A 25,936-nucleotide genomic window follows, 5' to 3' on the forward strand; every position below is an offset into this window, starting at 1 on the left:
TACGGGATCGAGCCCCACGTCAGGCTCTTCCACTATGAGCCTGCTTCTTCCTCTCCCACTCCACCTGCTTGTGTTCCCTCTCTCGCTGGCTGTCTCTATCTCTGTCAAATAAATAAATAAAATCTTTAAAAAAACCCCAAAAACTAGGGATGTACTGTATGGTGACTAACATAATATAATAAACAATTATTATAAAAAAGTAAAAAAAAAAAATAAAAGAAAAAAAATCTGTTCAGTTAACCTTATGTTGGCTTTAAACTTTTTTTAAAGTAGGTTCCACGCCCAGCGTGGAGCCCAATGCAGGGCTTGAACTCACGACCCTGAGATCAAGACCTGAGCTGAAATCAAGAGACATTTTACCTATTGAGCCACCCAGGCACCCCTGGCTTTAACCTTTTTTGTTTGTTTGGTTTTTTTTTCTTTTTCTTTCTTCCCCCCAGCTTTAAACTTTTCACAGATTCTTTATCCTATAAATTTTTTTTTAAAGATTTTATTTATTTGAGAGAGAGAGAATGAGAGAGAGCATGAGAGGGGGGAGGGTCAGAGGGAGAAGCAGACTCCCCGCTGAGCAGGGAGCCCCATGTGGGACTCAATCTTGGCACTCCAGGATCATGACCTGAGCCGAAAGCAGTAGCTTAACCAACTGAGCCACCCAGGCGCCCTATCCTATAAATTTTCATAACACCGTCTTGAAATAAAAATATTGAATTCTTTTTTTCATTGCCTTGGATCTGGTAGGCAGTTATTTATAGTGGCGTTGTGGGGTTACATATTTGGAGTATTACAGATTCTATTTTTAAGTAATCTTGATACTCAATATAGGGCTCGAACTTATAACCCTGAGATCAAGAGTTGTATACTGTACTGACTGGGCCAGCCAGATGCCCCAAAATTTTGGGAGTATTATAAACAAATGTTCCATTTTGTAAGTTTTATTATAATAAATATATTAAGGTAAAAGATGTTCTGGATTTTGGGGGGACATTATCTTCTGATGGATGCTGATTCAGAAGGATATTGGTATGCAGTGTACAGTTACATATCAGAGATAATTTAATTATGCTTTGATGAAGAGCTCTTTCACATGTATGACACATTGTGTGGTCTCACAGTTGTCTAAATCCTACTTTTATTATGTGATTGTAGTACTGCTGAAGCTGTACTACAGGAAATGGACAATATTAACATCAGACGGAATCGTCGGTCAGGAGAAGTAGAACGACTTAGAATGTGGACAGATACAGAATTTGTGAGTATATTAACTTTAACAGCCTTGGCAGATGTTTTTTATTTTGGTTGAGGAATTCAAAGGGAGGGTGAGCAGCATTTGGATTTTCTTGAGTTTACAGAATTGTTCCTTTCTTTTTTCCGTTTTACTTTGGGATTTTATGTTTGCTTCTATCCTTACTCTACTTGCCACAATCGTCCCCAAAAGACCCTTTGCGCTTTTGCCACAAGAGTCATCTTAAAGTACCACTCTGATTTTGTTACTTTTCTGATTTGGACATTTAATATTCTTTTTATTATGTACTGAATTAATTAAAAACACCTTGACCTTCATAATCTGGTTTCAACTTTATCTTCTCACACACCATTGCCCAAATATAAACACATCATTCTTGTTCCTTTATCCTTAACTTCTGGTAATACTTTTGGTTAGGGACTGCTGCAATCCTACCTTTGTTTCAAGGTTCATCTCAAATGCTGCCTTCCTTCCCTTTCCTTAGCAACAGGATGATCATCTCTCTGAATTCTACAGTATATTGTACCTTTCTTTATGGCATTTAGTTTGTTTTACTTTGTTTTATAGTTACCTGTGACTTGTCTTATTCCATCCTACTAGACTATAACTTGCTTCAGGGAGAAAGTATGTTCATGGCATTGTGGTTTTAAATTTTCAAATATTTTATAAGTTTGTTTTATTTTTTCCTCCGGTCCCTTACATTTATTGAATTCTGGAACCTCCATTTTACACGAAGCTGTGCCTTCAAATAGGTGCTGAGTAAATTTCAAGAGTGGTCATGTACCATTGGGTTATGATACTTATAGATAGGAATAAATTTCATGTTAATATTTGACAGCTTTCTCTCTTTAAAAGGAAAACATGGATATGTATTCAAGAGTGAAAAGGCGAAGAAAATCACTGAGAAGAAATAGTTATGGGATACAGAATCATCATGAGGTCTCTACTGAGGGTGAAGAAGAAGGTTCGTAAAGTACCTTATGAAGTAAATACTACAAGTTCAGGTTGGGGGGAGGAAAAACATATACAAGTAATATATGCGTAATATTGTTGGGTGGGTGAGTTTTGGTTTTAGAGGTCTATATTGTATAATTTGGAATAATTTTTATTTGGCATTCTGAGTTTTCACCGTCATCTGGAAAAATGCCTTTATACTATACACCGTTATGTAATTTATCTTATTAGTAGCCTTCAAGTGACCTAATCTGGTGTGGCATTTGCCATCGGCTGATTTGTTGTTAGGTGAGGCCTCTTTTGTGTTTAGATACTTCTAACTGGAAGCCTCTATCCACAGTCACCTTCTGTCTATATCCTCTGAATGTCTGATTATTTGGGTCCCAAGTTTAGTTATGGACCAAGAAGTAAATGGTGAGTTCAGAGAAAGAAGGCCTGTTAACGTTAGTGGAAGGGGTTGTACTGCTCTTTCCTGAGACTTTTCTGGGTTCTGAACTGAAGAACCCTGGCTGAATTTGTAGGGCTGGAGCTGGCAACATGATGAAAGTACATTTGCCCCAAAGATTATAAATCAATGACTAGTAAGTACCCTTATAGAATTTAATTCTGTAGGTGTTAATCTTTATTGAAATGGATTTTCAGAAGATTCGGTGTATTGTAAGTGCAGGATAGTTGTATTTTATCAGGAAACCTTACCAGTTCCTGCTATTTGTATAGCTTAGATGGAGATGAAGGGGTTTATTTCTCAGATTCTCTAATTAATAGATTTTTTGAAGAGCTGATATTTCTAATGAAGGTACTTTATTGAGCGGATGTTGTTGTTGTTACAACTAGACACTCTATATTGCTTCCTTTGGAGAAAATCAGTATAGGTGAGACAGATTTATAATGTGACTTTTGCCTTTTCATTAACTGAACACCTATGTAGAGTTTTCCAAAGTATATTTGCCATGTATAGAATTTCTTCCCACAGTTTTATTGTGCAGGTGTTTCTCAAAACGTAATAATTTTTGAGGATTTAAAGAGACTTATTTGGGTAAAAGTAATTTATTTAGATGATGATATTGTATTTACTGATTTCCTCCAGAACTTAGTAATAAAAATTTTTATAAACTTAGAATAAGCTTTCAGATGTCATTACTAAAATATGAAGACCTTTGCATTTTTAGTCTGTTTCACTTAGTATCACTGGTGATTTTAAAATTTTTCCTGTGCCTTAATATGGTTGTGCTATATTGACAGTTCCTGTGGTTAAAAAGTTAAGCACGAAGTATATTGCATTTGGGGACCATAAGCCAATAAATTTTCATCAGAGTTTTATTTTATTTCATTTATTTATGTATTTTTAAAGATCTTAGTTTTAAGTAATGTCTACACCAAACATGGGGTTTGAACTCAAAAACCTGAGATCAAGAGTTGCATGCTTTACCACCTGAGCCATCCAGGCACCCCAGACTTCTGTTTTAAACTGTAAATCGGGGTGCCTGTCTGGCTCAGTCTAAGCGTCTGCCTTTGGCTCAGGTCATGATCCTGGAGTCCTGGGATCAAAGTCCTGCATTGGCCTCTCTGCTCAGTGGGGAGTCTCCTTCTCCCTCTGCCCCTAACCCTGCTCGTGTGTTCTCTCACTCTCAAATAAATAAAATATTTAAAAATATATATATAAATAAGTAAAAAAACTGGTTTGGCTATAACTATGCTTTGACATCTATTTATAGTTTATTTTTTTAAAGATTTCATTTATTTGAGAGAGAGATACAGGAGAGTGAGAGAGAGCACAAGTGGGGAGGAGAGGGAGAAGCAGTCTCCCCACGGAGCAGGGAGCCCCACATGGGGCTCGATCCTAGGACCCTGAGATCAAGACCTGAGACGAAGGCAGATGCTTAACTGACTGAGCAACCCAGACATCCCCAGCCAAACCATTTCTTAAAAATAAACTTTTAGGATTTATTTCTGGAGTGTAGAGTTAGGTGAATTATAAAGTGATTACTTATGTCAAGAAATAAACCATTAATACCCCAGAAATCGGCTTCGTGCTCCCTCCCAATTTCTACCTGCATTTTCTTACCAAAATAGAACTAATTTGTGCTTATCTGTTGTCAGCAGGCCTAACAAACCATTATACTGCCAACAAAAATTGCTCTTGCTGTAACATTAGTAATTATCTTGTAAGCATATTCTTTTGAACTACCAAGTGGTATTTGAATACTAACCTTATTCACTGGTGGGTAACTGGCCATTAAATGAAGTTTGATGCAGTCAAATTTTGATTAATCGTCTATTACGGTTTTGTATGACCAAAGAGATGGAAAGATCATAAGTATACCTAGGTTATTTAGCAGAGAGCTATATTATTTGTAGGAAAGGCATTTTTTTTTTAACATCTGTCTAGGTTGATTTTTATGTATTCATATGTGCTGTATCATAAAATGTTGACTCTTTTAAATGTCAGCTGTGCAGAGTAAAAGACAAAATGTAAATACTCATTTCTAGAGTGAACCAATCCTTGTGGATTAAAACAGTGATTCTTTTCTTTTGTGTGTGGGGGAATTAGAATCTCAAGAGGAGGATGGAGATATAGAAGTTGAAGAGGCAGAAGGAGAAGAAAATGATAGACCATATAATTTGAGACAAAGGAAAACAGTGGATAGATACCAAGCACCTCCAATAGGTAAGAAATGCTGAAGAACTTTTTTGTAGTTGAGCAGCTTATTCTGCTCCACCCCTTTAAAAAAAAATAGTGCTGCTGAATTTAAAGATTTTATTTTTAAGTGATCTCTACACCCCATGTGGGACCTGAACTCAAGACCCCAAGAGTTGTATGCACTACTGGCTGAGCCAGACAGGCGCCTCTAGTGTATCTGAATTTAGAAGAATGGAATCTCTTATAGTTCCATTCATCTTTTTTAATATATACTTCTGTTCACACACACAACTGAAAGAATGTTGAAGTACCTAGTTGCGATATAGAATTACATACAGCATGTACATTTTATTTAAAGACTCTTAAATTTAGTAAATACTGCTCATACTTTTGTAATACTTTAGATTTTATAGAACACTTTCATTTATAGCAGTTCTTTTATGGCAAGTATCTCTATGTTCCAAGTGGTTAAGTAGTTTAGCCAAAGTCACAAAACTGGTAGGACTACAGCTTGGCCAATAATCTAGGGTTATTTGTTTATTTATTTTTTAAAACTAATCTCTGCCCCCAACATGGGGCTCAAATTCATGCTCCATTCACATGCTCCATTGTCTGAACCAGCCAGGTGCCCTAGTTTTTTTTGTTTTGTTTTATTAAGGAGGAAACTTTTATCTTAATGTTGTTAAGATAATGATAGGTAATCAGTTCCATAAGTGCTGTTTTATTGACTTTTCATCACTATTGATCCCTATAATTTTTTTAAAATTGAGACATAGTAATCCATGTATCCTGAAATTCACCATTTTTGCTGGGTTTTGTTGGTTTTTAATCTGTATAATCCATTGGTTTTTAGTAAATTTATATTTTATAAATATATATTTATAAATAAATATTTTGTTATTTCCACACTTTCATTCCCCCAGCCCTTGACAACCACTAATGTACTTTCTGTCTGTAGATTTGCCTTTATGTGACCTTTTGTGTCTAGCTTCTTTCACTTAGCATAATGTTTTTAAGGAAGGACTGAGATATTTATATTAGATATTTATACTCAGACTTTTTTTTTTTTTGAAGATTTTATTTATTTGAGAGAGAGAGAGAGAGAGGGAGGGAGAAAGAGCATGAGAGGGATGAGGAGCAGAGGGAGAAGCAGACTTCCTGCTCAGCAGGGAGCCCAATGCCAGGCTCAATCCCGGGAGTCCAGGATTGTGACCTGAGCTGAAGGCAGACGCTTAACTGACTGAGCCACCCAGGCGCCCCTGTACTTGGACTCTTACGCTCTAAAATGATGATTGAATCTCTGGAAGGGGTGGATCAGAGTTCTCTCACTAGAGGCTTGCCTCTAGTTTATGCAAACTTGGTATGCAGACATTACACCAGTTAGGAGTCACTGTCACAGATAGCCCTATTGATAATGGGGGAGATACGTAAAGATAGGAAAAAGATTATGAACCATTTTTCTAGATTAAAAAAAATGTTTATTGGGGTATAATTGAAATATAGCCTACTGCAATTGCAAATATTTAATACATACAGTTTGTCAAGTTGGAAATACCTTAAGTATATACCTGTGAAACTGTCATCACCATCAAGATGATGAACATGTTTATCAACCCCCCAAATATCTTGCTGCCTGTTTGTAATCTACTCGTAACCTTCTGGAGCCATCCCCATCCCAATCCTCAGGCAGCCACTGATCTCATCTGCTTTCTCTAACCATAGATGAGTTCACATTTTCTTGAATTTTATGTACAATATATATTCTTTTTTGTCTGACATCATTTACTCAGCATAATTGTAAGACTCATCCATGTTGTTGAAAATAACACTGGTGTATTTCTTTTTATTACCAAGTAGCATTCCATTGTATGGATGTACCATAATTTGTTTATTCATTTGTGGATGGACATTTGGATTGTTGACATTTTTAGTATTTTGCTGTTATAAAGTTGTTAGGAACATTCATGTGCAAGTCTTTGAACATATTTTTTTCATTTTCCTTATAAACACTGAGGAGTGGAATGGGTTTTGTGATTAGGTTTATGTTTAATGTGCTAAGAAATTGCCAGACTGTTTTCCAAAGCGATTGTACCACTTACATTCTCCCTAAGAATATATGAGAGTCCAGTTGCACCATTCTCTTGCACACACTTGGTATGGTTCGTTTTTGAAATTAATTTTAATACATATTTACTGTAGTTTAAATTTCCATTTCCCAAATGATGTCGAGCATTTTATGTGCTGCTTTGCCAGCGTTATCTCTGGTGAAGTGTCTGTTCAAATCTCTTGCCAATTTTTTCAGTTGAGTTGTTTATTTTTTTAATACTGAGTTTGAGAGTTCCTCATATATTCTGGATTTCAGTTCTTTATCAGATATGTGATTTGCAAATATTTTTTCAGTCTGTAGCTTGCCTCCTTTAATTTCTTTTTTTTTTTTTTTTAAGATTTTATTTATTTATTTGACAGAGATAGAGACAGCCAGAGAGAGAGGGAACACAAGCAGGGGGAGTGGGAGAGGAAGAAGCAGGCTCATAGCGGAAGAGCCTGATGTGGGGCTCGATCCCATAACGCCGAGATCACGCCCTGAGCTGAAGGCAGACGCTTAACCACCGTGCCACCCAGGCACCCCTTGCCTCCTTTAATTTCTTAATAGTGACTTTCAAAGAGCAGAATTTATGATTTTGATGAACTCCAATTTATTAATTTTTGTAATGGATTATGCTTTTGGTGTGGTATCTAAAAGTTTTTTTTTGTTTAACCCCAAATCATGAAGATTTAATTTAACATCTTTTTCGAAAGTTTATTTGCAACTTAGCTATTACCTACCACAAAGCTTTTGTTGTTACTGTGCTCTTTGTAGATAGCATTTGGAACTTGAACACATATGACCAGCTTCTATTCAGAAAGTTAACAGAAGTAATTTCTATTCCTTTAATATATCAGGTTATCAATTATTATTAGTTATTTCTATGTTGTCTTTTTTTTTTTCTTTTTTTAAAGTACCAGCTCATCAAAAAAAGAGGGAAAACACACTGTTTGATATTCACAGATCTCCAGCAAGAAGGAGCCATATCAGGTATGTTTTGTTGGTATTCAAAAGGAGGAAAAATTTATATCTGTCATTTAGATATTTCCTTTAAATAGTACATAACAAAATGCCTTATAATTAGAATATAGGTATTGATGGTGCTTGTAATGTCAGTGAGGGACTAAATGGCATCTTTCTTTAAGGGACTGGTAGTTATTTTCTTACATGTGACTATTCTGTTCCTGGTTCAGTTTGCTTGGAATAGTTACTGTTTTTTGTTTTTGTTTTTTAAGGATTTCATTTATTTATTTGACAGAGAGAGAGACAGCCAGTGAGAGAGGGAACACAAGCAGGGGGGGTGGGAGAGGAAGAAGCAGGCTCCCAGCAGAGCAGGGAGCCTGATGTGGGGCTCAGTCCGAGAACCCTGGGATCACGCCCTGAACCGAAGGCAGGCTTAACGACTGAGCTACCCAGGCGCCCCTGGAATAGTTACTGTTTTAACAGTTATGTTCCCTAAAGCTCTCTGGTGGTTTCTTAGTAGAGTTGAATCCAAACAACTCACATTGCTTTCACTTGAAACACTGGTTCATTTAGTCTTTACTATTTTTCCCCCTTTTGCCTCCCCCCCTTTTTTAAAAAGATTTTATTTATTTATTTGAGACCGAGAGAGAGAGAGAGAGAGAGAGAGAGAGAGTGTGTGCATGAGTGGAGGGGGGTCGCAGAGTGAGAGGGAGAAGCAGACTCCCCACTGAGCAGGGAGCCTGACTCAGGGCTCTATCCCAGGACCCCGAGATCATGACCTGAGCTGAAGACAGACGCTTAACTGACTGAGTCACCCAGGCACCCCTTATTGGCCATTTTTATATATTCTGTGTAAAGATTTCTATTTAAATCTTTTGCCCATCTTAAAATCAAGTCCTTTGCCTTCTTACTGAGTTTTAAGAGTTTTATTAAAAGTATGTTCTAAACATAAATCTTTTGTCACATGTATATGTATTACAAGTGTTTCCTCCATTGTTCGACTTGCCATTTGTTCTCATAATGATGTGTTTTGAAGAGCAAATGTTTAAAAATTTTTTTAAGTGAATATTTAATTTTGGAACAATTTTAGCTTTGCAGAAAAGTTGCACAAATTGTGTAGAGTTTCCTTATAGCTCTTACCCAATTTTTGTCATTGTTAACATGTTGTGGCATGTTTGTTAAAACTAAAAACTGATATTGGTACATAAGTACTCACCAACCTCCAAGGTTTATTTGGATTTTAATAGTCTTTTTCATTAATGTTCCTTTTCTGCTACAGAATACAGTTCAGGGTACTACCATATTACATGTAGTTGTCATGTCTCCACAGTTTCCTCTGGTCTGTGACAGTTTTTTGTCTTCCTTGTTTTTCATGATCTTGATAATCTTGAAGAATCCTGTTCCTGTATCTTTTTTTTTTTTAAAGATTTTATTTATTTATTTGTCAGAGAGAGAGAGCACAAGCAGGGGCAACGGCAGGCAGAGGGAGAAGCAGGCTCCCTGCTGAGCAAGGAGCCCGATGTGGAACTTGATCCCAGGACCCTGGGATCATGACGTGAGCTGAAGGCAGACGCTCAATTGACTGAGCCACCCAGGCATCCCACCTGTACCTGTATCTTGTGAAATGTCCCCCAATTTGTGTAATCATGTTTTTCTCTAGATGAAACTGGGGTTAGGGATTTTTGGAAAGATTGCCCAGGAGGAAAAGGGTCCTTCTTGTTGTATCACATCAGGGGGAAAATTATATCCACATGACATTACTGATAATGTTAAGTTAACCATTATCACTTAGAGTCATATTTGCCATGTTTATCCACTGTAAAAGTACTGTTTTTTCCATTTCCATAGTCTATTTTTTATATAAACAAATCACTAAGTCTCACACACCTTCAAGGAAAGATAGTGGTTTGGGAATTGAGCTCCATCTCCTAGAGCAGAGAGTATCTACCTATATCACTTAAAATTATTTTGTAAGACTTTGGCATCCTCCCATTAAAAATATTTATTCAGTCATTTATATCAGTGTGGATGCATGCATATTTATTTTATACTTTGGGTTATAATGAAATACTGTGTTATTTTGTTGCTCAAATTGTACTGCTTTAGCCATTGGAAATTGAGGTTTTTCTCCAGTGTACCTTTTACATACCTCCATCCTTTTGTTTTTTGAGTACTTCTTTATTTTCTATCATTACAACATGTGCCAAGCTCATCATATAATTCTGTGACCCAGCTCTAGGATAAGCCATCTCTAAGGATCCCTGTTTTCTTTTATTGGAGAATAATATTTAGAAGCCAGTATCTAGATACTATGTGTATTTGTAGCTACAGGGCCTTCTTGTAGATAGCTAGGTAATCTATGTATGTATGTATACTGACTTATGTAACAGACACATTTATAATTCTTTCTGTATCTATCTGTATATTAAGCTACACATGAGTTCTTAATGAGGCCACTCTAATCCATTATCACAGAGTTTATCCTAACCTTTCTTGTTTGTCTTGTAACTTTCAGACATTGAGAGACCTGCCTAACTCCTACTATCTACTGTCCATCTCTTATTGCTTGTTTCAAATTTTTATGAAGATCAGAATATCCATTTTTCTTTTATAGTGTGTGTTTTTTTGAACTGTTCTTCCACCATAAAGTCACAAAGATTTTTATCCCATGTATTTTACGAGAAGTTTTATAGTTTTTTGTGTTTTATGGGAGGTAAATGTTGTGTTTTTTTCTGTACACGAATAACCAATATCTCAACATTACTTGATGAAAAAGCTGCCTCATTGAGGAGCAAGGAGCCCGATGTGGAACTTGAAGTACTTGGAACTTGGCTTGGTACTTCTGTCAAAAACCCAATTTCCTATATGCAGTCTAGGTCTAGTTCTGGATTTTGTGCTACTGATCAAGCATTGTACACTGTCTTGATTACTGTAGCTTTATAATACATCTTGAAAGCAGGTACTGTAAGTCCTCTAACTTTAGTCTTCTTTTTAAAGATTACTTTGGACATTTTATTTTAAATTTCTATTTTTATTTATCTTATTTATTTAAAGATTTTATTTATTTATTAGAAAGAGAGCTCGAGTGCATGGGGGGAGGGACAGAGGGAGAAGGAGACTTCCCAACAAACAGGGAGCCTGATGTGGGGCTTGATCCCAGGACTGGGATCATGACCTCAACTGAAGGCAGATGCTTAACAGACTGAGCCACCCAGGCGCGCCTACTTATTTATTTTTAAAGATTTTATTTATTTATTTGAGAGAGAGAGAGAGAGACAGTGCATAGGCAGGGGGGAAGGGCAGGGCAGAGGGAGAAGCAGGCTCCCCCTGAGTAGGGAGCCCGAGGCGGGGCTCGGTCCCACGACCTTGGGATCATGACCTGAGGTGAAGGCAGACATTTAATGGACAGGTGCCCCTACTTTGGATATTTTAGGTCCTTTGCATTTTCATTTAAATATTATAGTCAGCTTGTTAGTTCATTTCTCTTCAAAAAAAATAATTTGGATATTTTAGGTCCTTTGCATTTTCATTTAAATATTATAGTCAGCTTGTTAGTTCATTTCTCTTTAAAAAAAATAATTAATTTTAAAGTTTTTATCTGTTTACTCGACAGAGAGAAGGAGCACAAGCAGGGGAAGCAGCAGGCTGAGGGAGAGGGAGAAGCAGGCTCCCTGCTTGAGGGACCCTGGGATCATGAGCTGAAGGCAGACGCTTAAAGACTGAGCCACCCAGGCACCCCCCAAATTTATTTTTTTTAGAGAGAGAGAGAGCACGTACGTGCACATGCTTGGGGGGGGGCAGAGGTAGAGAATCTTAAGCAGGTTCCACGCTCAGCATGAGTATGCAATACTCGATCTTACAACCCTGAGATGATGAGCTCAGCCAAAATCAAGAGTCCGATGCTTAACCTAGTGAGCCTCCCAGGTGCTCCTCTTGTTTATTTATTTATTTTTTTAAAGTAATCTCTACATGCGATGTGGGTCTTGAAATCACAACCTGAGGTCAGGAGTTCAGCATCCTCTGACTTAGCCATCCAGGCACCCCTGTTAATTCCTACAATAAAAGCTTGCTGGAAATTTGTTGGGTTATATTGAGACTGTAGGCCATATGGGGAGAATCAGTATTGTAATAATATTTAGTCTGCCAATCCATGGACATGTTATGTCATTTCATTTATTTAAGTCTTTTGAAATTTCTCTCAGCAGTGATTTGTAGTTTACAGTGTAGAGGTTTTTCATATCTTTTAAATTTATTTTTAAGTATTTTAAGTTTTATGCTTCAGTGGAATTGCTTTTAAAAACTACTTACTGGATGCGTGGGTGGCTTAGTCGGTTAAGTGTCTTCGGCTCAGGTCATGATCCCAGTGTCCTGGGATGGAGTCCCACATCAGGCTTCCAGCTCAGCAGGGAGTCTGCTTCTCCCTCTGTCTGCCACTCCCCCTGCTTGTCCTCGCTCGCTCTCTCTCTCTCTCTCTGGCAAATGAATAAAATCTGTAAAAAAAAATAAAAAATAAAAAATAACCCCCCCCCCCCCCACTTTCTAGGGATGTCTGGCTGGCTCAGTCAGAAGAGCATGTGACTCTTGATTTTGGGGTTGTGAGTTCAAGCCTCACCTTGGGTATAGAGATTACTTATTATTATTTTTTAAAAATTTTATTTATTTATTTGAGAGAAAGAGAGCACAAGCAGGTGAAGGGGCAGAGGGAGAGGGAGAAGCAGGCTCCCCGGTAAGCAATGAGCCCAATGCAGGACTTGATCCCAGAAGCCGGATCATGACCTGCGCGGAAGGGGGACGCTCAGCTGACTGAGCCACCCAGGTGCCCAACATTACTTAAATGAATAAATAAAAACTTAAAAAAAAAACTCTGTAAGAAAACTACTTTCTGTTTGCTACTAAGATTTAAAAATAGAATTGTTTTGTCTATTAACTTTGTATCCTGTGACCTTGGCAAATTTTGTTATTCTAGTAGTTGTTTTGTAGATTACTGAGTATTTTCTATATAAACCATATCATCTGCAAGTACAGACAGTTTCAATCTCTGTGAATTTTATTCTTTCCTATTGTAATGGCTAGGCTCCTCTGTACAGTGGTGAATAGAAGTTGTGACAGTGGGTATCTTTGTGTCATACCCGGTTTTTGGGGAAACGTTATTTCTCCAGTAAGTAGAGTATTAGCTGAAGGTTGTTTGCTTGCTTGTTTTGTTTTGTTTTTAAGATTTTATTTATTTATTTTGAGATAGTGAGAGAGAGCACAAGCCGGGGTGGGGGGGCTGGTGGGGAGGGGCGGGGGGGGGGGAGAAGCAGGCTCTCCAGGTCCTGGTACCAAGTTCCATGCAGGGAGCCTGCTTCTCCCTCTCCCTCTGCCCACTGCTCCCCCTGCTTGTGCTCTCTCGCTCGCTCTCTCTGTTAAATAAATAAATAAAATAAAAAAAAATAAAAATCTTAAAAAAAAAATAGAGTAGAATGGAGAGAAGTGGATGTTTTGTATCCTAACTTTAAAAGTAAGGAGTGAACTATGTGGAATTTAAGAAACAAAACAAATGAACAAAGGAAGAAAGAGTTAAACCAAAAAACAGACTCTTAACTATAGAGAACAAACTGTTACCAGAGGGGAGGGGGTGAGGGGATAGGGGAAATAGGTAAAGGGGATTAATAGTACACTTAGCCTGATGAGCACTGAGTAAAAAAATTTTTTTAAAAAGATTGTATTTATTTATTTGTAAGAGAGAGAGAGTACAAGCAGGGAGAGCAGCAGGCAGAGCAGGCAGAGGGAGAAGCAGGCTCCCCATCAAGCAGGGAGCCTGACGTGGAGCTCGATCCCAGGACCCTGGGATCATGATCTGAGCTGAAGGCAGACGCTTAACGACTGAGCCACCCAGGCATTCCTATTGTATTTTAATTTTGTAAGATTTTATTTGTGAGTAATCTCTATACCCAACGTGGGACTCAAACTCACAACCCTGAGATCAGGAGTAGCATGCTTTGCTGACTGAGCCAGCTGGGTGCCCCTCTGTCTTGTATTGCTTCGACTGATAACATTTATATTTTTTCTGTGACACTTACTAAGTCTTACTTGATTAATTTGTTAGGTTAATCCTAAAAGTAAAAAACTAATATCTTTTACATTTCTATCAATAATGACTGTGTTTTTCACTGTAGGGCTAAGTTGGGTGTAAGGATTAAATATCCTTTTTTTTTTTTTCCCAAATATTTATTTATTTGAGAGCAAGAGAGCAGAGGGAAGAGCAGAGGGGGAAGAAGAGAGAGGGGTAAGAATCCCAACCAGACTCCGCACCGAGTGCAGAGCCAGACGGGGGGCTCAATCCCACGACCCTGAGATCATGACCCCAGCCGAAACCAACCAAAAGTCGGCTGCCCAACCGGCTGAATCACCCAGGCGCCCCATGTTGGTTTTTCTTTTTTAATATTATTTAAGTAATCTCTGTACCCCACATGGGGCTTAAGCTCATCCTGAGATTAAGATTTGTGTGCTCTTCAGACTGAGCCAGGCAGGTGCTCCAACAGTGTGTTTTTTAAAACCATTTGCTGCTCTAATGATTTTAAGGATTTTACTCTCTTTAAATAGGAGAAAGAAGCATGCCATTCATAGTAGTGACACAACTTCTTCTGATGAAGAACGCTTTGAAAGAAGGAAATCAAAAAGCATGGCAAGAGCAAGAAATAGGTTAGTAAATTTTTTATTGTTATATCCATTGTAGAAAAAAGGGAGAACAGTTATTTTTTGAATGGGATTCTTATCTGCAGTAGCATTTTGCTAACATTGATATTCAATACATATTTTAGACTAGAGTAATGCACTGACTTGGTTTTTACTTAGTAATGCTTAGAATAGAAATCTAACCTTGGGGAACTTCTCATAAATTATTTACTATGTAAGTATTCAGTGAATGCAGGAACATAAAAGAAGAAGAGCCAAGGGAAGAGCCAGTCACTATGATAGTATTTCCTTGGCACCTCTCCTCTAATCCATATCCATTTAATGAAACTGATTTTTAGATGCTTACAATGATTACAGCACTCAGAGTAAGATTTGGTTTCTGTGGTTTTTTTTTTTTTAAAGAATTGATTGACTGATTGATTGATTGATTTGAGGGAGAACTTCGGGGAGAGAGAGAGAGCATGAGCCGGGAACAGGGGCAGGGAGAGAAGGAGAAGCAGACTCCTTGCTGATCAGGGAGCCTAACATGGGGCTCAGTCCCAGGACCCTGATATCATGACCTGGCCGAAGGCAGACACTTAACTGACTGAGCCACCCAGGCACCCCTGATCTGATTTCTAATAGAATCATCTCAGGAGCCCTTGGATTTTATTGGAAAATTGGTTTTGGTTTAGTGAGTGCCATCTGGTGGTCTTTGTCTACCTAGGGTAAATGACTGATTACTACATAGCTCACTAAAACCTCAGGAGTTTTCACTAGGTGAGAAAATGAGTATTTTGTCTAGTAAATAATTAGAATGTCAAATCATAATTTATTCTTTAAAATTTGAGTTAATTTTCTAGCTTACATTTATACTAGTAAAGATAAATTATATTTAGAAAATTTACATTTAACAAAGTATTTCTATAATGTGTCATTATATATCTCTTGTAGAAGTACCAAATTTTCAGTTAGTGGGTCTTAGGAATAAGTTTGGATTGGTGTAGATTTTATGCTGAAAGAATTGCTCATGTGGATGATAGAAAGAAGATGTAAGAGAAAAAAAATCTAAGTTTATTTTTAAAATTTTTAAATTTTTAAAAAGGATTTTATTATTTGTGAGAAAGCGAAAGAGCACAAGCAGGGGAAGCAGCAGGCAGAGGGAGAAGGTAGGACTCGATCCCAGGACCCTGCGATCATGACCTGAGCCAAAGGCAGACAAACACTTAACCTACTGAGCAACACAGGTGTCCCAAAATCTAAGTGTAAATAAAAGAATTTAATGCCCATTTAATCTGAACTATTCTGATACTTGCTTTGGAAGTATATTTTTAAGGTTAAGTTAGGATTAAGAAATGTGAGTGAAAAATACATTCATTATAGAAACTATACTTTTTTGAGGCTGTTTATGTCAATCTTTTTGGTGTTTACCCAAGATTAAAAGAGGAAGTAGATTATATTTGTTTTAGGGGTGATAAATAATACAATGTAAGATTTTAGGTGGGTAAAGATGTATTTTAAGGTAGTTACACAAAAGGTAAAGATTAGTTAGATCAAAAGTGATCTGGAATTGTTTTCCTTTGAATTAAAGGGAAAGAAATTTCTCTAACTGTGTAGACATATCCACATAATACCAGAGGATAAACTTTTTTTACAAAAAAAGTTTGAATTCATTTAATGGTGTATATAGCATACACATAGTAGATCTATTTTTATTTTATACTTGTATAATATCCAGTATCAGATATGTTGTTTTCTGAGTTGGAGTAGGTCGGGTTCTTTGGACAAATAAATAGTTATCTTGTTTGTTTTGTCTCATGAATACATTTATTTTTGGCCTGTTGAAAGGAACTTAGGAAAAGTACTTTAAAAATATGAAATCCTTGTTATTTTCTGAGTTTTGAGAAAAAGAAGGATGAAAATGTGTGAAACATTTACACTTATTTTGATGTTAAAAATGTAAAACTTCTAATGTTCTCTACTTGTATTTTTATGAATTTCAGATGTTTGCCTATGAACTTCAGAGCAGAAGATTTAGCTAGTGGTATTCTCCGAGAACGTGTCAAAGTGGGTGCAAGCTTGGCTGATGTTGATCCAATGAACATTGATAAATCAGTAAGTTTTGTAAATGTTTTTCTAGAAATAGCTTTTTTAAAAAATGTCATTTCTTGTTTCTAAAGCAATACTTAATAAAAATAAAAACTGAGATAACACCATTATTAGTGTTTTGATGCATATGATTTGGAACCTAGCACTCTAGTACCATGTGATGCTTACTCAGTTTTTTCCCCCCCATTTCAGTGTTACTGGCATATATAATAAAAAATGGGGGTAGGAAATGAGGCTGACAAATATGGCAAGGCCCCCTAAACCATGATATGTAGTAGGGTATTGTTGAAGCTGCTTGGATTTCATGATCAGATTTACATTGTAGATGGAGCACTCTATCATGTAGTTAATGAATTTGAGGGAAGCAGGGCTGGCATTAGGGAAACTGGTTTAGAGGTAGTTGTAACATAGTAATCTGGAGTAATGGTCGTGGTAGGGTAATGATGGAAAGAAGGAATAGGTGGATTTGACAGAATTCAGGAGAGAATTCAGGTTTAATGAATTGGGTGAATTTATTGCTTTTGGGGGGTGAGGGAGAGAAACAAGTTGAATGTATGACCTAGGTTTCTGGCTTAAGTGACTGGATGGGATCCACTCTGTGAGGTAGGGAACATTACAAAAAGAATGTATTTTGAGGGGTCAAGGTGATTTAGTTGCAAACGTGTTTAGGTGTCAGCGACACATCACAAATGGAAGTAACTTGTAGGAAATTAGTTATTCAGGTTTGGCATTAAGGAGCAATATCTAGAAAATCAGATGTGGGTCCCCAAAATAAAGATAGTTGAAATCACTGTGGGAAATGGGTTATAGTACCCAGAGTATGTAGTAGTATGAAAAGTGAGATAAGACTTAGTGGATATAGTAGTTTCTTACTGTTAGTATAATCTTTTGGGAGGAAATATTTTGGAATGAGGTTACTGCATAACCAAGATTTATTTGATTTTTTTCTTTGTTCCCATAAGCCTTTCTATACATCATAGTTTAACTGATTCTCATATGAGAAACTTAAGCTATGAAATGTAGTTGTGTAGTATTTCAAAATGATATGTTAGTTATCTCCAATCTGAAGTCATCGGGGAAAATATTTTAATCAAGGACCTTATTCAGAATATTGAATTAACAATCTCATATCTATGAGTGCACATTCTCAGAGGACCTTACCTTTTTTTTAAAAGTTTTTATTGAGAGAGCACGAATGGGTGTGAGTTGGGGGAGGGGTAGGGGAAGATGGGGAGAGAATCTCAAGCAGCCTCTGCGCTGAGCGTGGAGCCCGACGGGGGAGTGGGGCTCAATCCCACCCTGATATTATGACCTGAACCGAAGTCAAGAGTCAGCAGTTTAAATACCTGAGCCACCCAGGCGCCCCTCAGAGGACCTTACTTAATGATCTTTGCTTATTTGGTTTACCAGCACCTTACTCTCTTGAATCTAATTAATTTTAGATGTCTCTGCCCTTCATTAAGAGTAGTATTTCTTTAAAATTTGATATGTGTAAGAAAATATAGTTTCTCTTAGAATGTTTTTGTTACTTAAACTGTATTTATTTTTCTAGATTACTTAAGTTTTTTTATGTAGTAATATTCATTGTGAAACATTTTCAAGTACTGTAATAGAATAAAGATACAGGGGAAGAAATCTGTCCTAATCCAGTAGTCAGAGACAGTCACTGTTAACATTTTGGCATTATTTCCTTCAAGTGCTTTTCTCTATACAATTTTTACTTTACAAAGTCTTTTAGGTATGGGGTGCCTGGGTGGCTCAGTCTGTTAAGCGTCTGACTCCTGATTTCCTCTCAGGTCATGATCTCATGGGTTGTGAGATCAAGCCCCACGTCAGGCTCTGTGCTCAGCAAGGAGTCTGCTTGAGATTCTTTCCCTCTGCCCCTCCCCCCACTTACTCTCTCTTATCTCTCAAATAAATAAATAAATAAATCTTTACAAAAAATAAAGAATAAACTTGGTTATGTAAAGTTCAGCTTTGGAGAGTCACAGCCATTATAGTAGCTAAAATGTTTTTCACCCTACCTTTTTTTTTTTTTTTTTAGATTTTTTTTTTTTTTTTCGGATTTTTTATGTATTTGACAGAAAGAGACACAGCAAGAGAGGGAACACAAGCAGGAGGAGTGGAAGAGGGAGAAGCAGGCTTCCCACTGAGCAGGGAGCCCGATACAGGGCTTGATCCCAGTACCCTGGGATCATGACCTGAGCTGAAGGCAGACACTTAACGACCGAGCCATCCAGGCGCCCCCTTTCACCCTACTTCTAAATCAGTTTTTGCTCCCTTGGGGACAGTATTGCTCTTGCTAAGAATGTATGTGATAGATGGCATTTTGAAAGGCATTTAAATTATTAGAGTGTAAATACAACTTATCATCTCCTATAGATACCCATTAAAGTGTTAGATTGGCCATTAATCTTGTCCTTACTTACTAGGAGATTAAAGAATGGTAGCTTTATTTAGCTGAACTGAAATGTGAACTTGAATTTTACTGCTGAGTTTATTTTTCTACATTTCAAAGGTGTAATTTTTTGAACTTTCTGTTCAACAGTTCTGCTGAAGGCATATAAGGCATACATTTCTGAATCATATGACTATCATAAATTTTAAAAATTCTATAAGCAGTTAAAATTATTTTATATTAAACTTTTTCTTTCCCTTCTTCCCAAGGTGCGGTTTGATAGCATAGGTGGATTGAGCCATCATATTCATGCACTAAAAGAAATGGTAGTATTCCCACTTCTATATCCAGAAATTTTTGAAAAATTTAAGATCCAGCCTCCAAGGTAAGTAATGTTCTAGATGTTTATTATTGTTACTACTATTAATTTATCAAATTTCAGTTAGTAAATGATTATAAATATAAGTATTTCATATGTATTTATTTGATGTGTTCTAGCAATGAGAATTAGGAATGAAATTTTATTATTTACAAAGGCTTTGGTGCTAAGTGTGTTCTTTTTTTTTTTTTTAATTCCCACTTTTATTTTTTTATTTTTTTTTTAAGATTTTATTTATTTATTCGACAGACAGAGACAGCCAGTGAGAGAGGGAACACAAGCAGGGGGAGTGGGAGAGGAAGAAGCAGGCTCATAGCGGAAGAGCCTGATGTGGGGCTCGATCTCATAACGCCGGGATCACGCCCTGAGCCGAAGGCAGACGCTTAACCGCTGTGCCACCGAGGCGCCCCAGTGCTAAGTGTGTTCTTGAAGTTCACATTTCAGCATTTAAGAGTCAGGCACAAGATATAAATCTCTATGCAGGCCTTGAATATACAAGTGGATTGCCCAAATAAATTTTCCTTAATTTGGCCTTCTAATAACAATGAGTTTGATTCTTTATGTTGTTTAGTCTTTGGAAACACACTTTCAATTTAGTGTTTCTTTGACTTGATGACGGGGTAGTTTTGAAATGGTAAGCTTGATACTTATTTTTATGATCAGATTAATTGTGTTTGATCACAAGATAGCTAAGGCTGAGAAAAGGCTAGAAATTATGTTGAAGGAAATTGGGCAGAATAAAATATTTCGAAGATGTACACATAGACTGTTAGGTTTGTTTATTTTTTAATTTTTTTTTAAGATTTTATTTATTTATTTATTTGGCAGTGAGAGACAGTGAAAGAGGGAACACAAGCAGGGAGGAGTTGGAGGGGGAGAAGCAGGCTCCCCGCCGAGCAGGGAGCCCGATGAGGGGCTCGATCCCAGGACGCTGGGATTGTGACCTGAGCCAAAGGCAGATGCTTAACAACTGAGCCACCCAGGCGCCCCTAGACTGTTAGGTTTAAACTGCTAAATATTCCTTTTAATTTTCCATATGTTTCAGGATGTAAATCTTACTAAAGAGTCATCCTCTATTCTATTAATCAGTAGATTAAAAATGTGGGTTACAATTCTACAGTGGCTTTTTAAAATCATAAAAGCAGTTTATTTGCTTTTGTAGATATAATTTGAATTTTAAAAATAATTATTACTTTTTTCAAAGTCATTAAAGTAGTATAGCTATGGGAGAAAGAAACAATGGAGGGAGAGAAGCAGAAAGTGTTATAAGTAGAGGGTAATCTTACTCCTTAAGGATGAACAATTTTGTATATTTTTATAGGCTTATTTTATACATATATGTGCATGTTAAGTTTATATTTTGCATATATTAAGCACATATAAACATTTAATACAGATGAAATTATTCAGTAATACCTTTATATAACCTTTTTTACTCTACAGTACATTCTAGACACCTTCCCATATCAGTAATGTGTGTATTATTCTTTTTGACATTTTACTACTATTTTGTTTTATAGATGTAACAGTATATTTATCTGTGCCTTATTATTTTTAAGCTTTTTTTTTAAGACTTTATTTTTAAGTAATCTCTACACCCAATGTAGGGTTTGAACTCACAACCCTGAGATCAAAGAGTTGCATGCTCCACTGACTGAGCCAGCCAGGTGCCCCTGTCTGTACTTTACTAATAGATAGCACTTAAATTTTTTCAGTTTTTCACAGTTAGAATTAATGCTTTTTTGAACATGATTAAAATCTATATTATATTCTTTTGAGTCTTTCTCTATGATACATTCTAAGATAAGAATTTCTGGGTCACAGGGAAAACACATTTAAAATTTTGATATATCTTGTCAAATTACTCTTTTCTCTGATTTGCCTACCAAAGTTTTGTTGTTAAGAACATCCTTGAATGCTCTCAGCACAGTGAAACTTTTGTCTCTATACTACATAAAACTTTCCCAGTGTCTAATAATTTTCATGTACATTAGTACAAAATTATATGGGTGATGCATCCTTGTATATTGGCTATTAGTGGTGGTGATAGCGTTATCTTACTTCTGTTGATTCTTTTTTCCTTTAGGGGCTGTTTGTTTTATGGCCCTCCTGGCACAGGTAAAACCTTGGTTGCCAGAGCATTAGCTAATGAGTGCAGTCAAGGAGACAAAAAGGTGGCTTTTTTTATGCGAAAAGGAGCAGACTGTCTGAGCAAGTGGGTTGGTGAATCTGAACGGCAGCTTAGGCTTCTTTTTGATCAGGTAAGTGAAATCAGCTTATATCATTATCTTCTTTAGAATATTTAATACATTTAGTCTGTAAATACAAACTGTTCACAAGGAGGCATATTTCCAATCAGTATGTTTAATTTAGGATCAGTAATCTGAATTTGTATTCTTTGGATGTATTTAATAGCAGCTTAACTAGTACTAATTTAACATGATTCACAAAACATTTATTAAGGTGACTAGTAGGCGTATAATACCATTTTAGGTGCTTTTGAGACCCTGGAGTATAACATATATATCATTAGGTTATAATCTAATTGAGGAAATAGAACAAGCATAAAAAGTTAAATATCTGTGCAAGAAGTCTCACAGAGCAGTGTATTATTTTCATGAGCTGTAAATATGGTGCTGGAAGAATTCAGTAATGAATGCTGTTTATTCATTTTAAAAGATTTATTTATTTATTAGAGAGAGTGTGCGTGCAGGGAGGAGGTGCAGAGGGAGAGAATCTCAAGCAGACTGTGCTGAGTGCAGAGCCTGTTGTGGGGTTCCATCCGAACCCCTCATGACCTGAGCCGAAACCAAGAGTCAGACATTCAACTGACTGAGCCACCCAGGCGCCCCAGTAATGAGTGCTTTTAAAAGGCAGGGTTAGATGACTGAATATCATGTACGCAATCTTCATTTTTTTTATTACTATAACTTTTTTTTTTTTTAAGATTTTATTTATTTATTTGACAGAGATAGAGACAGCCAGTGAGAGAGGGAACACAAGCAGGGGGAGTGGGAGAGGAAGAGGCAGGCTCATAGCGGAGGAGCCTGATGTGGGGCTCGATCCCAGAACGCCAGGATCACGCCCTGAGCCGAAGGCAGATGCTTAACCGCTGGGCCACCCAGGCGCCCCTATTACTATAACTTTAACAATATTATTTCATAAGACTTAATAAAACTTAGTCCTGTTATAAATTCACTTTTGATTATTTGAGCTAGTGAAGGAAGTCATTCATATTTGGCAATGCAACTTTTATTTCATAATATCTAAGGAAATTACGTGAAAGTAAAAAGCTTTCAACAAGCAAACTTTGAGCAGTCATTACTTTAGTTCATGTGTATCAAAGTCCTTTGTAATTGGTAAAGCACTTCAAATGTTTTTATTTATTTTTAAATATATTATTTATTTTTAAAAAGTTTTATTTATTTATTTGAGAAAGAGAGAAGGACAAGGGGGGAAGGTTAGAGGGAGAAGCCGACTCCCCGCTGGGTGGGGAGCCTGATGTGGGACTTGATCCTGGAACTCTGGGGTCATGACCTGAGCCGAAGGCAGATGCTTGACTGACTGAGCCACCCAAGCACCCTCAAATATTATTTTTAGTTAGTATGAGAAACTGCCTTGTTCTAGATAATGGGAATAGAAAGAGGAATAGGGTAAAATTTTTGCCTTCAGGGTATTCAGTGTGTATTGAGAAGTGAAACATAGGCAGTCAGTTTGCTTCAAGACAATTTACTAATAATCAAAAAATACAAATATAGAACAGTATTGGTAGATGAAAGAAGAATTAGTTTGGGAATACTAATATATTATCTAATGACTTAATTTTAAATTTTTGACAAGAGTTATATAGTATGCTTTTAAGCCCCTTCATGCTGGGAGTAGGAATGTCTCTTGGTTTCATTTGAAACTACAGCATAAATTAATGCTATTTTTAAATCTGAATTTAGTTTATTTCTGTTTCATAGTTTTCTTTGTGGGTAACTAGATAAGAGTAGATGGAATGCTTGCTTTCTTTTTTTTTTTTTTTTAAAAGATTTTATTTATTCGACAGAGATAGAGACAGCCAGCGAGAGAGGGAACACAAGCAGGGGGAGTGGGAGAGGAAGAAGCAGGCTCATAGCGGAGGAGCCTGATGTGGGGCTCGATCCCACAACACCGGGATCACGCCCTGAGCCGAAGGCAGATGCTTAACCGCTGTGCCACCCATGCGCCCCTTGCTTTCTTTTCTAAAATACTGCTGATAGTCATTGTTGTCTTACTGTTTAAAAAAAATTTTTAAAAGATTTATTTATTATTTTAGAGAGATTGAGAGTGGGGGGTGGGGGGAGAGGCAGAGGGAAAGAATCTCCAGCAGACTCCTTGCTGAGTGTGGAGCCTGACCCAGGGCGTGATCCCACAACCCTGAGATCATGACTTGAGCTGAAATCAAGAGTCGAACACTTAACTGACTGAGCCACCCAGACGCCCCCATTATTGTCTTTTTATTTATTTATTTTATTTTTTATTTAAAAAATACATATTTTATATTTTATTTGAGAGAAAAAGCGAAAAAAAGCATGAGTGGGGAGGAGAGGGAGAAGCAGGGTCCCTGCTCAGCAGGGAGCCTGATGTAGGGCTCCATCCCAGGACCCTAGGGTCATGACCTGACCTGAAGTCAGACACAACCCACTGAGCCACTCAGGTGCTCGTATTACTGTCTTTTTAAATGAAAGAGTCCACCTTCCTAAATTAAGGACATGATCTATGCACTAAATGAAATAAAGGCGGTATAATGTATTGGCTAAGAGTTTGGTCTTTGGGGGTGCCTGGGTGACTCAGTTGGTTAAGCCTCTGCCTTCGGCTTGGGTCATGATCCCAGAGTCCTGGGATGGAGCCCCGTGTTGGGATCCGGGATCCCGCCGGGTTGGGAGCCTGCTTCTCTCACTCCCCCAGCTCGTGCTCGCTCTCTCTCAAATAAATAAATAAAACCTTAAAAAAAAAAGAGTTGGCCTTTGGTGTCAGAAAAATGTTTTAACATCTGGCTTTACTATTAACTATATAATGTGAAATAAATGAAAACATCTGATTCTTAGCTGCCTCTTCTATAAAACAGGGTAAATAATACCAATCTCACCGACTACTATGAGATTTCACAGAAAGGAAGTATGTAAAGTGTTTATCACAGTGGAGGGCACATAATATACTGTAGTTTGGTATTACAATTCTGCAAGGCTGTAGTTCTGAAAAACAGCTGTGTGTATTATGTATATAAAAGTGATGATCAAATCTTTATTCTTTCTTTTTTTAAGTTTATTTATTTAAGTAATCTCTACACACAGTGTGGAGCTTGAACTCATGACCCAGGGACCATGAGTCACGTGCTCTACTGACTGAGCCAGCCAGGCTCCCCTATTCTTTTTCTCTTAATACATAATTCTAGTCTTATAAAGTTTTTTTTCCCCTAAAACCTAAGTTTTGTAGTTGAAATGCCCTTTGTTTTAAATTATTAGGGGGCGCCTGGCTGGCCTAGTTGGTTAAGCATCCCAACTCTTGATTTTGGCTCAGGTCATGACCTTAGGGTTGTGAGATTGAGCCCCATGTTGGGCTCTGCACTGGGTGTGGAGCCTGCTTAAAAATCTCTCTCTCATCTCTCTGACCCCCCATCCCCCCCTCCCCATTTTAAATTATTAGAAAACATTGGATGTTTAATGCATATCATGTTAATAAGGGAGAAATGGGATATTCATATCTGGTTTTTAGTAAGTTGACTTCCCTCTGAAGCAAGAATTTGCTGTAAGTAATTCTGAAACATAAATTATATATTTGAGTAAATTATATAATATAAAGACTTTTCATTTGCAATCTAGTATTTTTTTTACCTTCAGTTAAATTCCTGCTTGATTTAAGATTTAAGTGAAAAACGACAACTTTGAAAGTAATGGAAGAAAACCCTGGAGAGTTTTTGTTTCTAATCTCAGAGTAGGGAGAGTCTAACTATGGAAGAAAAGATCCACTGTATAAGTTTCCTTTTTAGATTCTGCATTGCAACAAATTAGCATAAGCAAAACCAAAAGATAAATATTTAAATGCTTCTTTGCAAAAAAATATTTGTATTTTCTTTCACAGAGATAGCTCTAATTTTTATAATAAAGAGCTTGAAATCACTAAGCCAAAGATCAATGATCCAGTAGAAAAATTGGCAAAGGATATGAACAGAACTTTCGTTAAAAAAGCAGTATAAATGACTCTTAAAAGATATGGAAAGTGCTCATTTTTATTGATAATAGAAATAAAAATTAAAGTGAAATGAGATTTTTATCCTAAAAAATTAGTCAAGATTGAGAAGTTTGATAATACATTGTTGGTGAGGATTCTTAAATATTGCTGGTGAGAGGGTAAATTGGTAGATCAGTAGAAGGCAATTATTAGAAATGACATTTGCCTTTTAAACCACTTTTAGAATTTATTATATTGATATGTTTATAGGAAATGTTAAATATACACAAATACTTATTCAAGCATTGTTG

At 36.9% G+C, this 25,936-nt stretch overlaps 1 protein-coding gene across 4 annotated transcripts in view; it reads left to right on the plus strand.

The window, feature by feature from the left end:
- The window catches only part of ATAD2B (ATPase family AAA domain containing 2B), a 149,918-nt gene that overhangs the window by 32,391 nt on the left and 91,591 nt on the right, over window positions 1–25,936 (plus strand). For all 4 annotated transcript variants that reach the window (XM_087863837.1, XM_087863839.1, XM_087863838.1 and 1 more), the window contains 8 exons: window positions 1,147–1,249; window positions 2,099–2,207; window positions 4,749–4,865; window positions 7,839–7,914; window positions 14,473–14,571; window positions 16,548–16,659; window positions 19,321–19,436; window positions 21,517–21,691. In XM_087863837.1, the coding sequence (XP_087719963.1) occupies window positions 1,147–1,249; window positions 2,099–2,207; window positions 4,749–4,865; window positions 7,839–7,914; window positions 14,473–14,571; window positions 16,548–16,659; window positions 19,321–19,436; window positions 21,517–21,691 (907 nt within the window). The remainder of the gene's footprint in view (window positions 1–1,146; window positions 1,250–2,098; window positions 2,208–4,748; window positions 4,866–7,838; window positions 7,915–14,472; window positions 14,572–16,547; window positions 16,660–19,320; window positions 19,437–21,516; window positions 21,692–25,936) is intronic.

Source organism: Ursus americanus, chromosome 7 (assembly GCF_024610735.1).
Source record: "Ursus americanus isolate L20-20 chromosome 7, mUrsAme1.1.p, whole genome shotgun sequence".
NCBI classification, from domain to species: Eukaryota; Metazoa; Chordata; class Mammalia; order Carnivora; family Ursidae; genus Ursus; species Ursus americanus.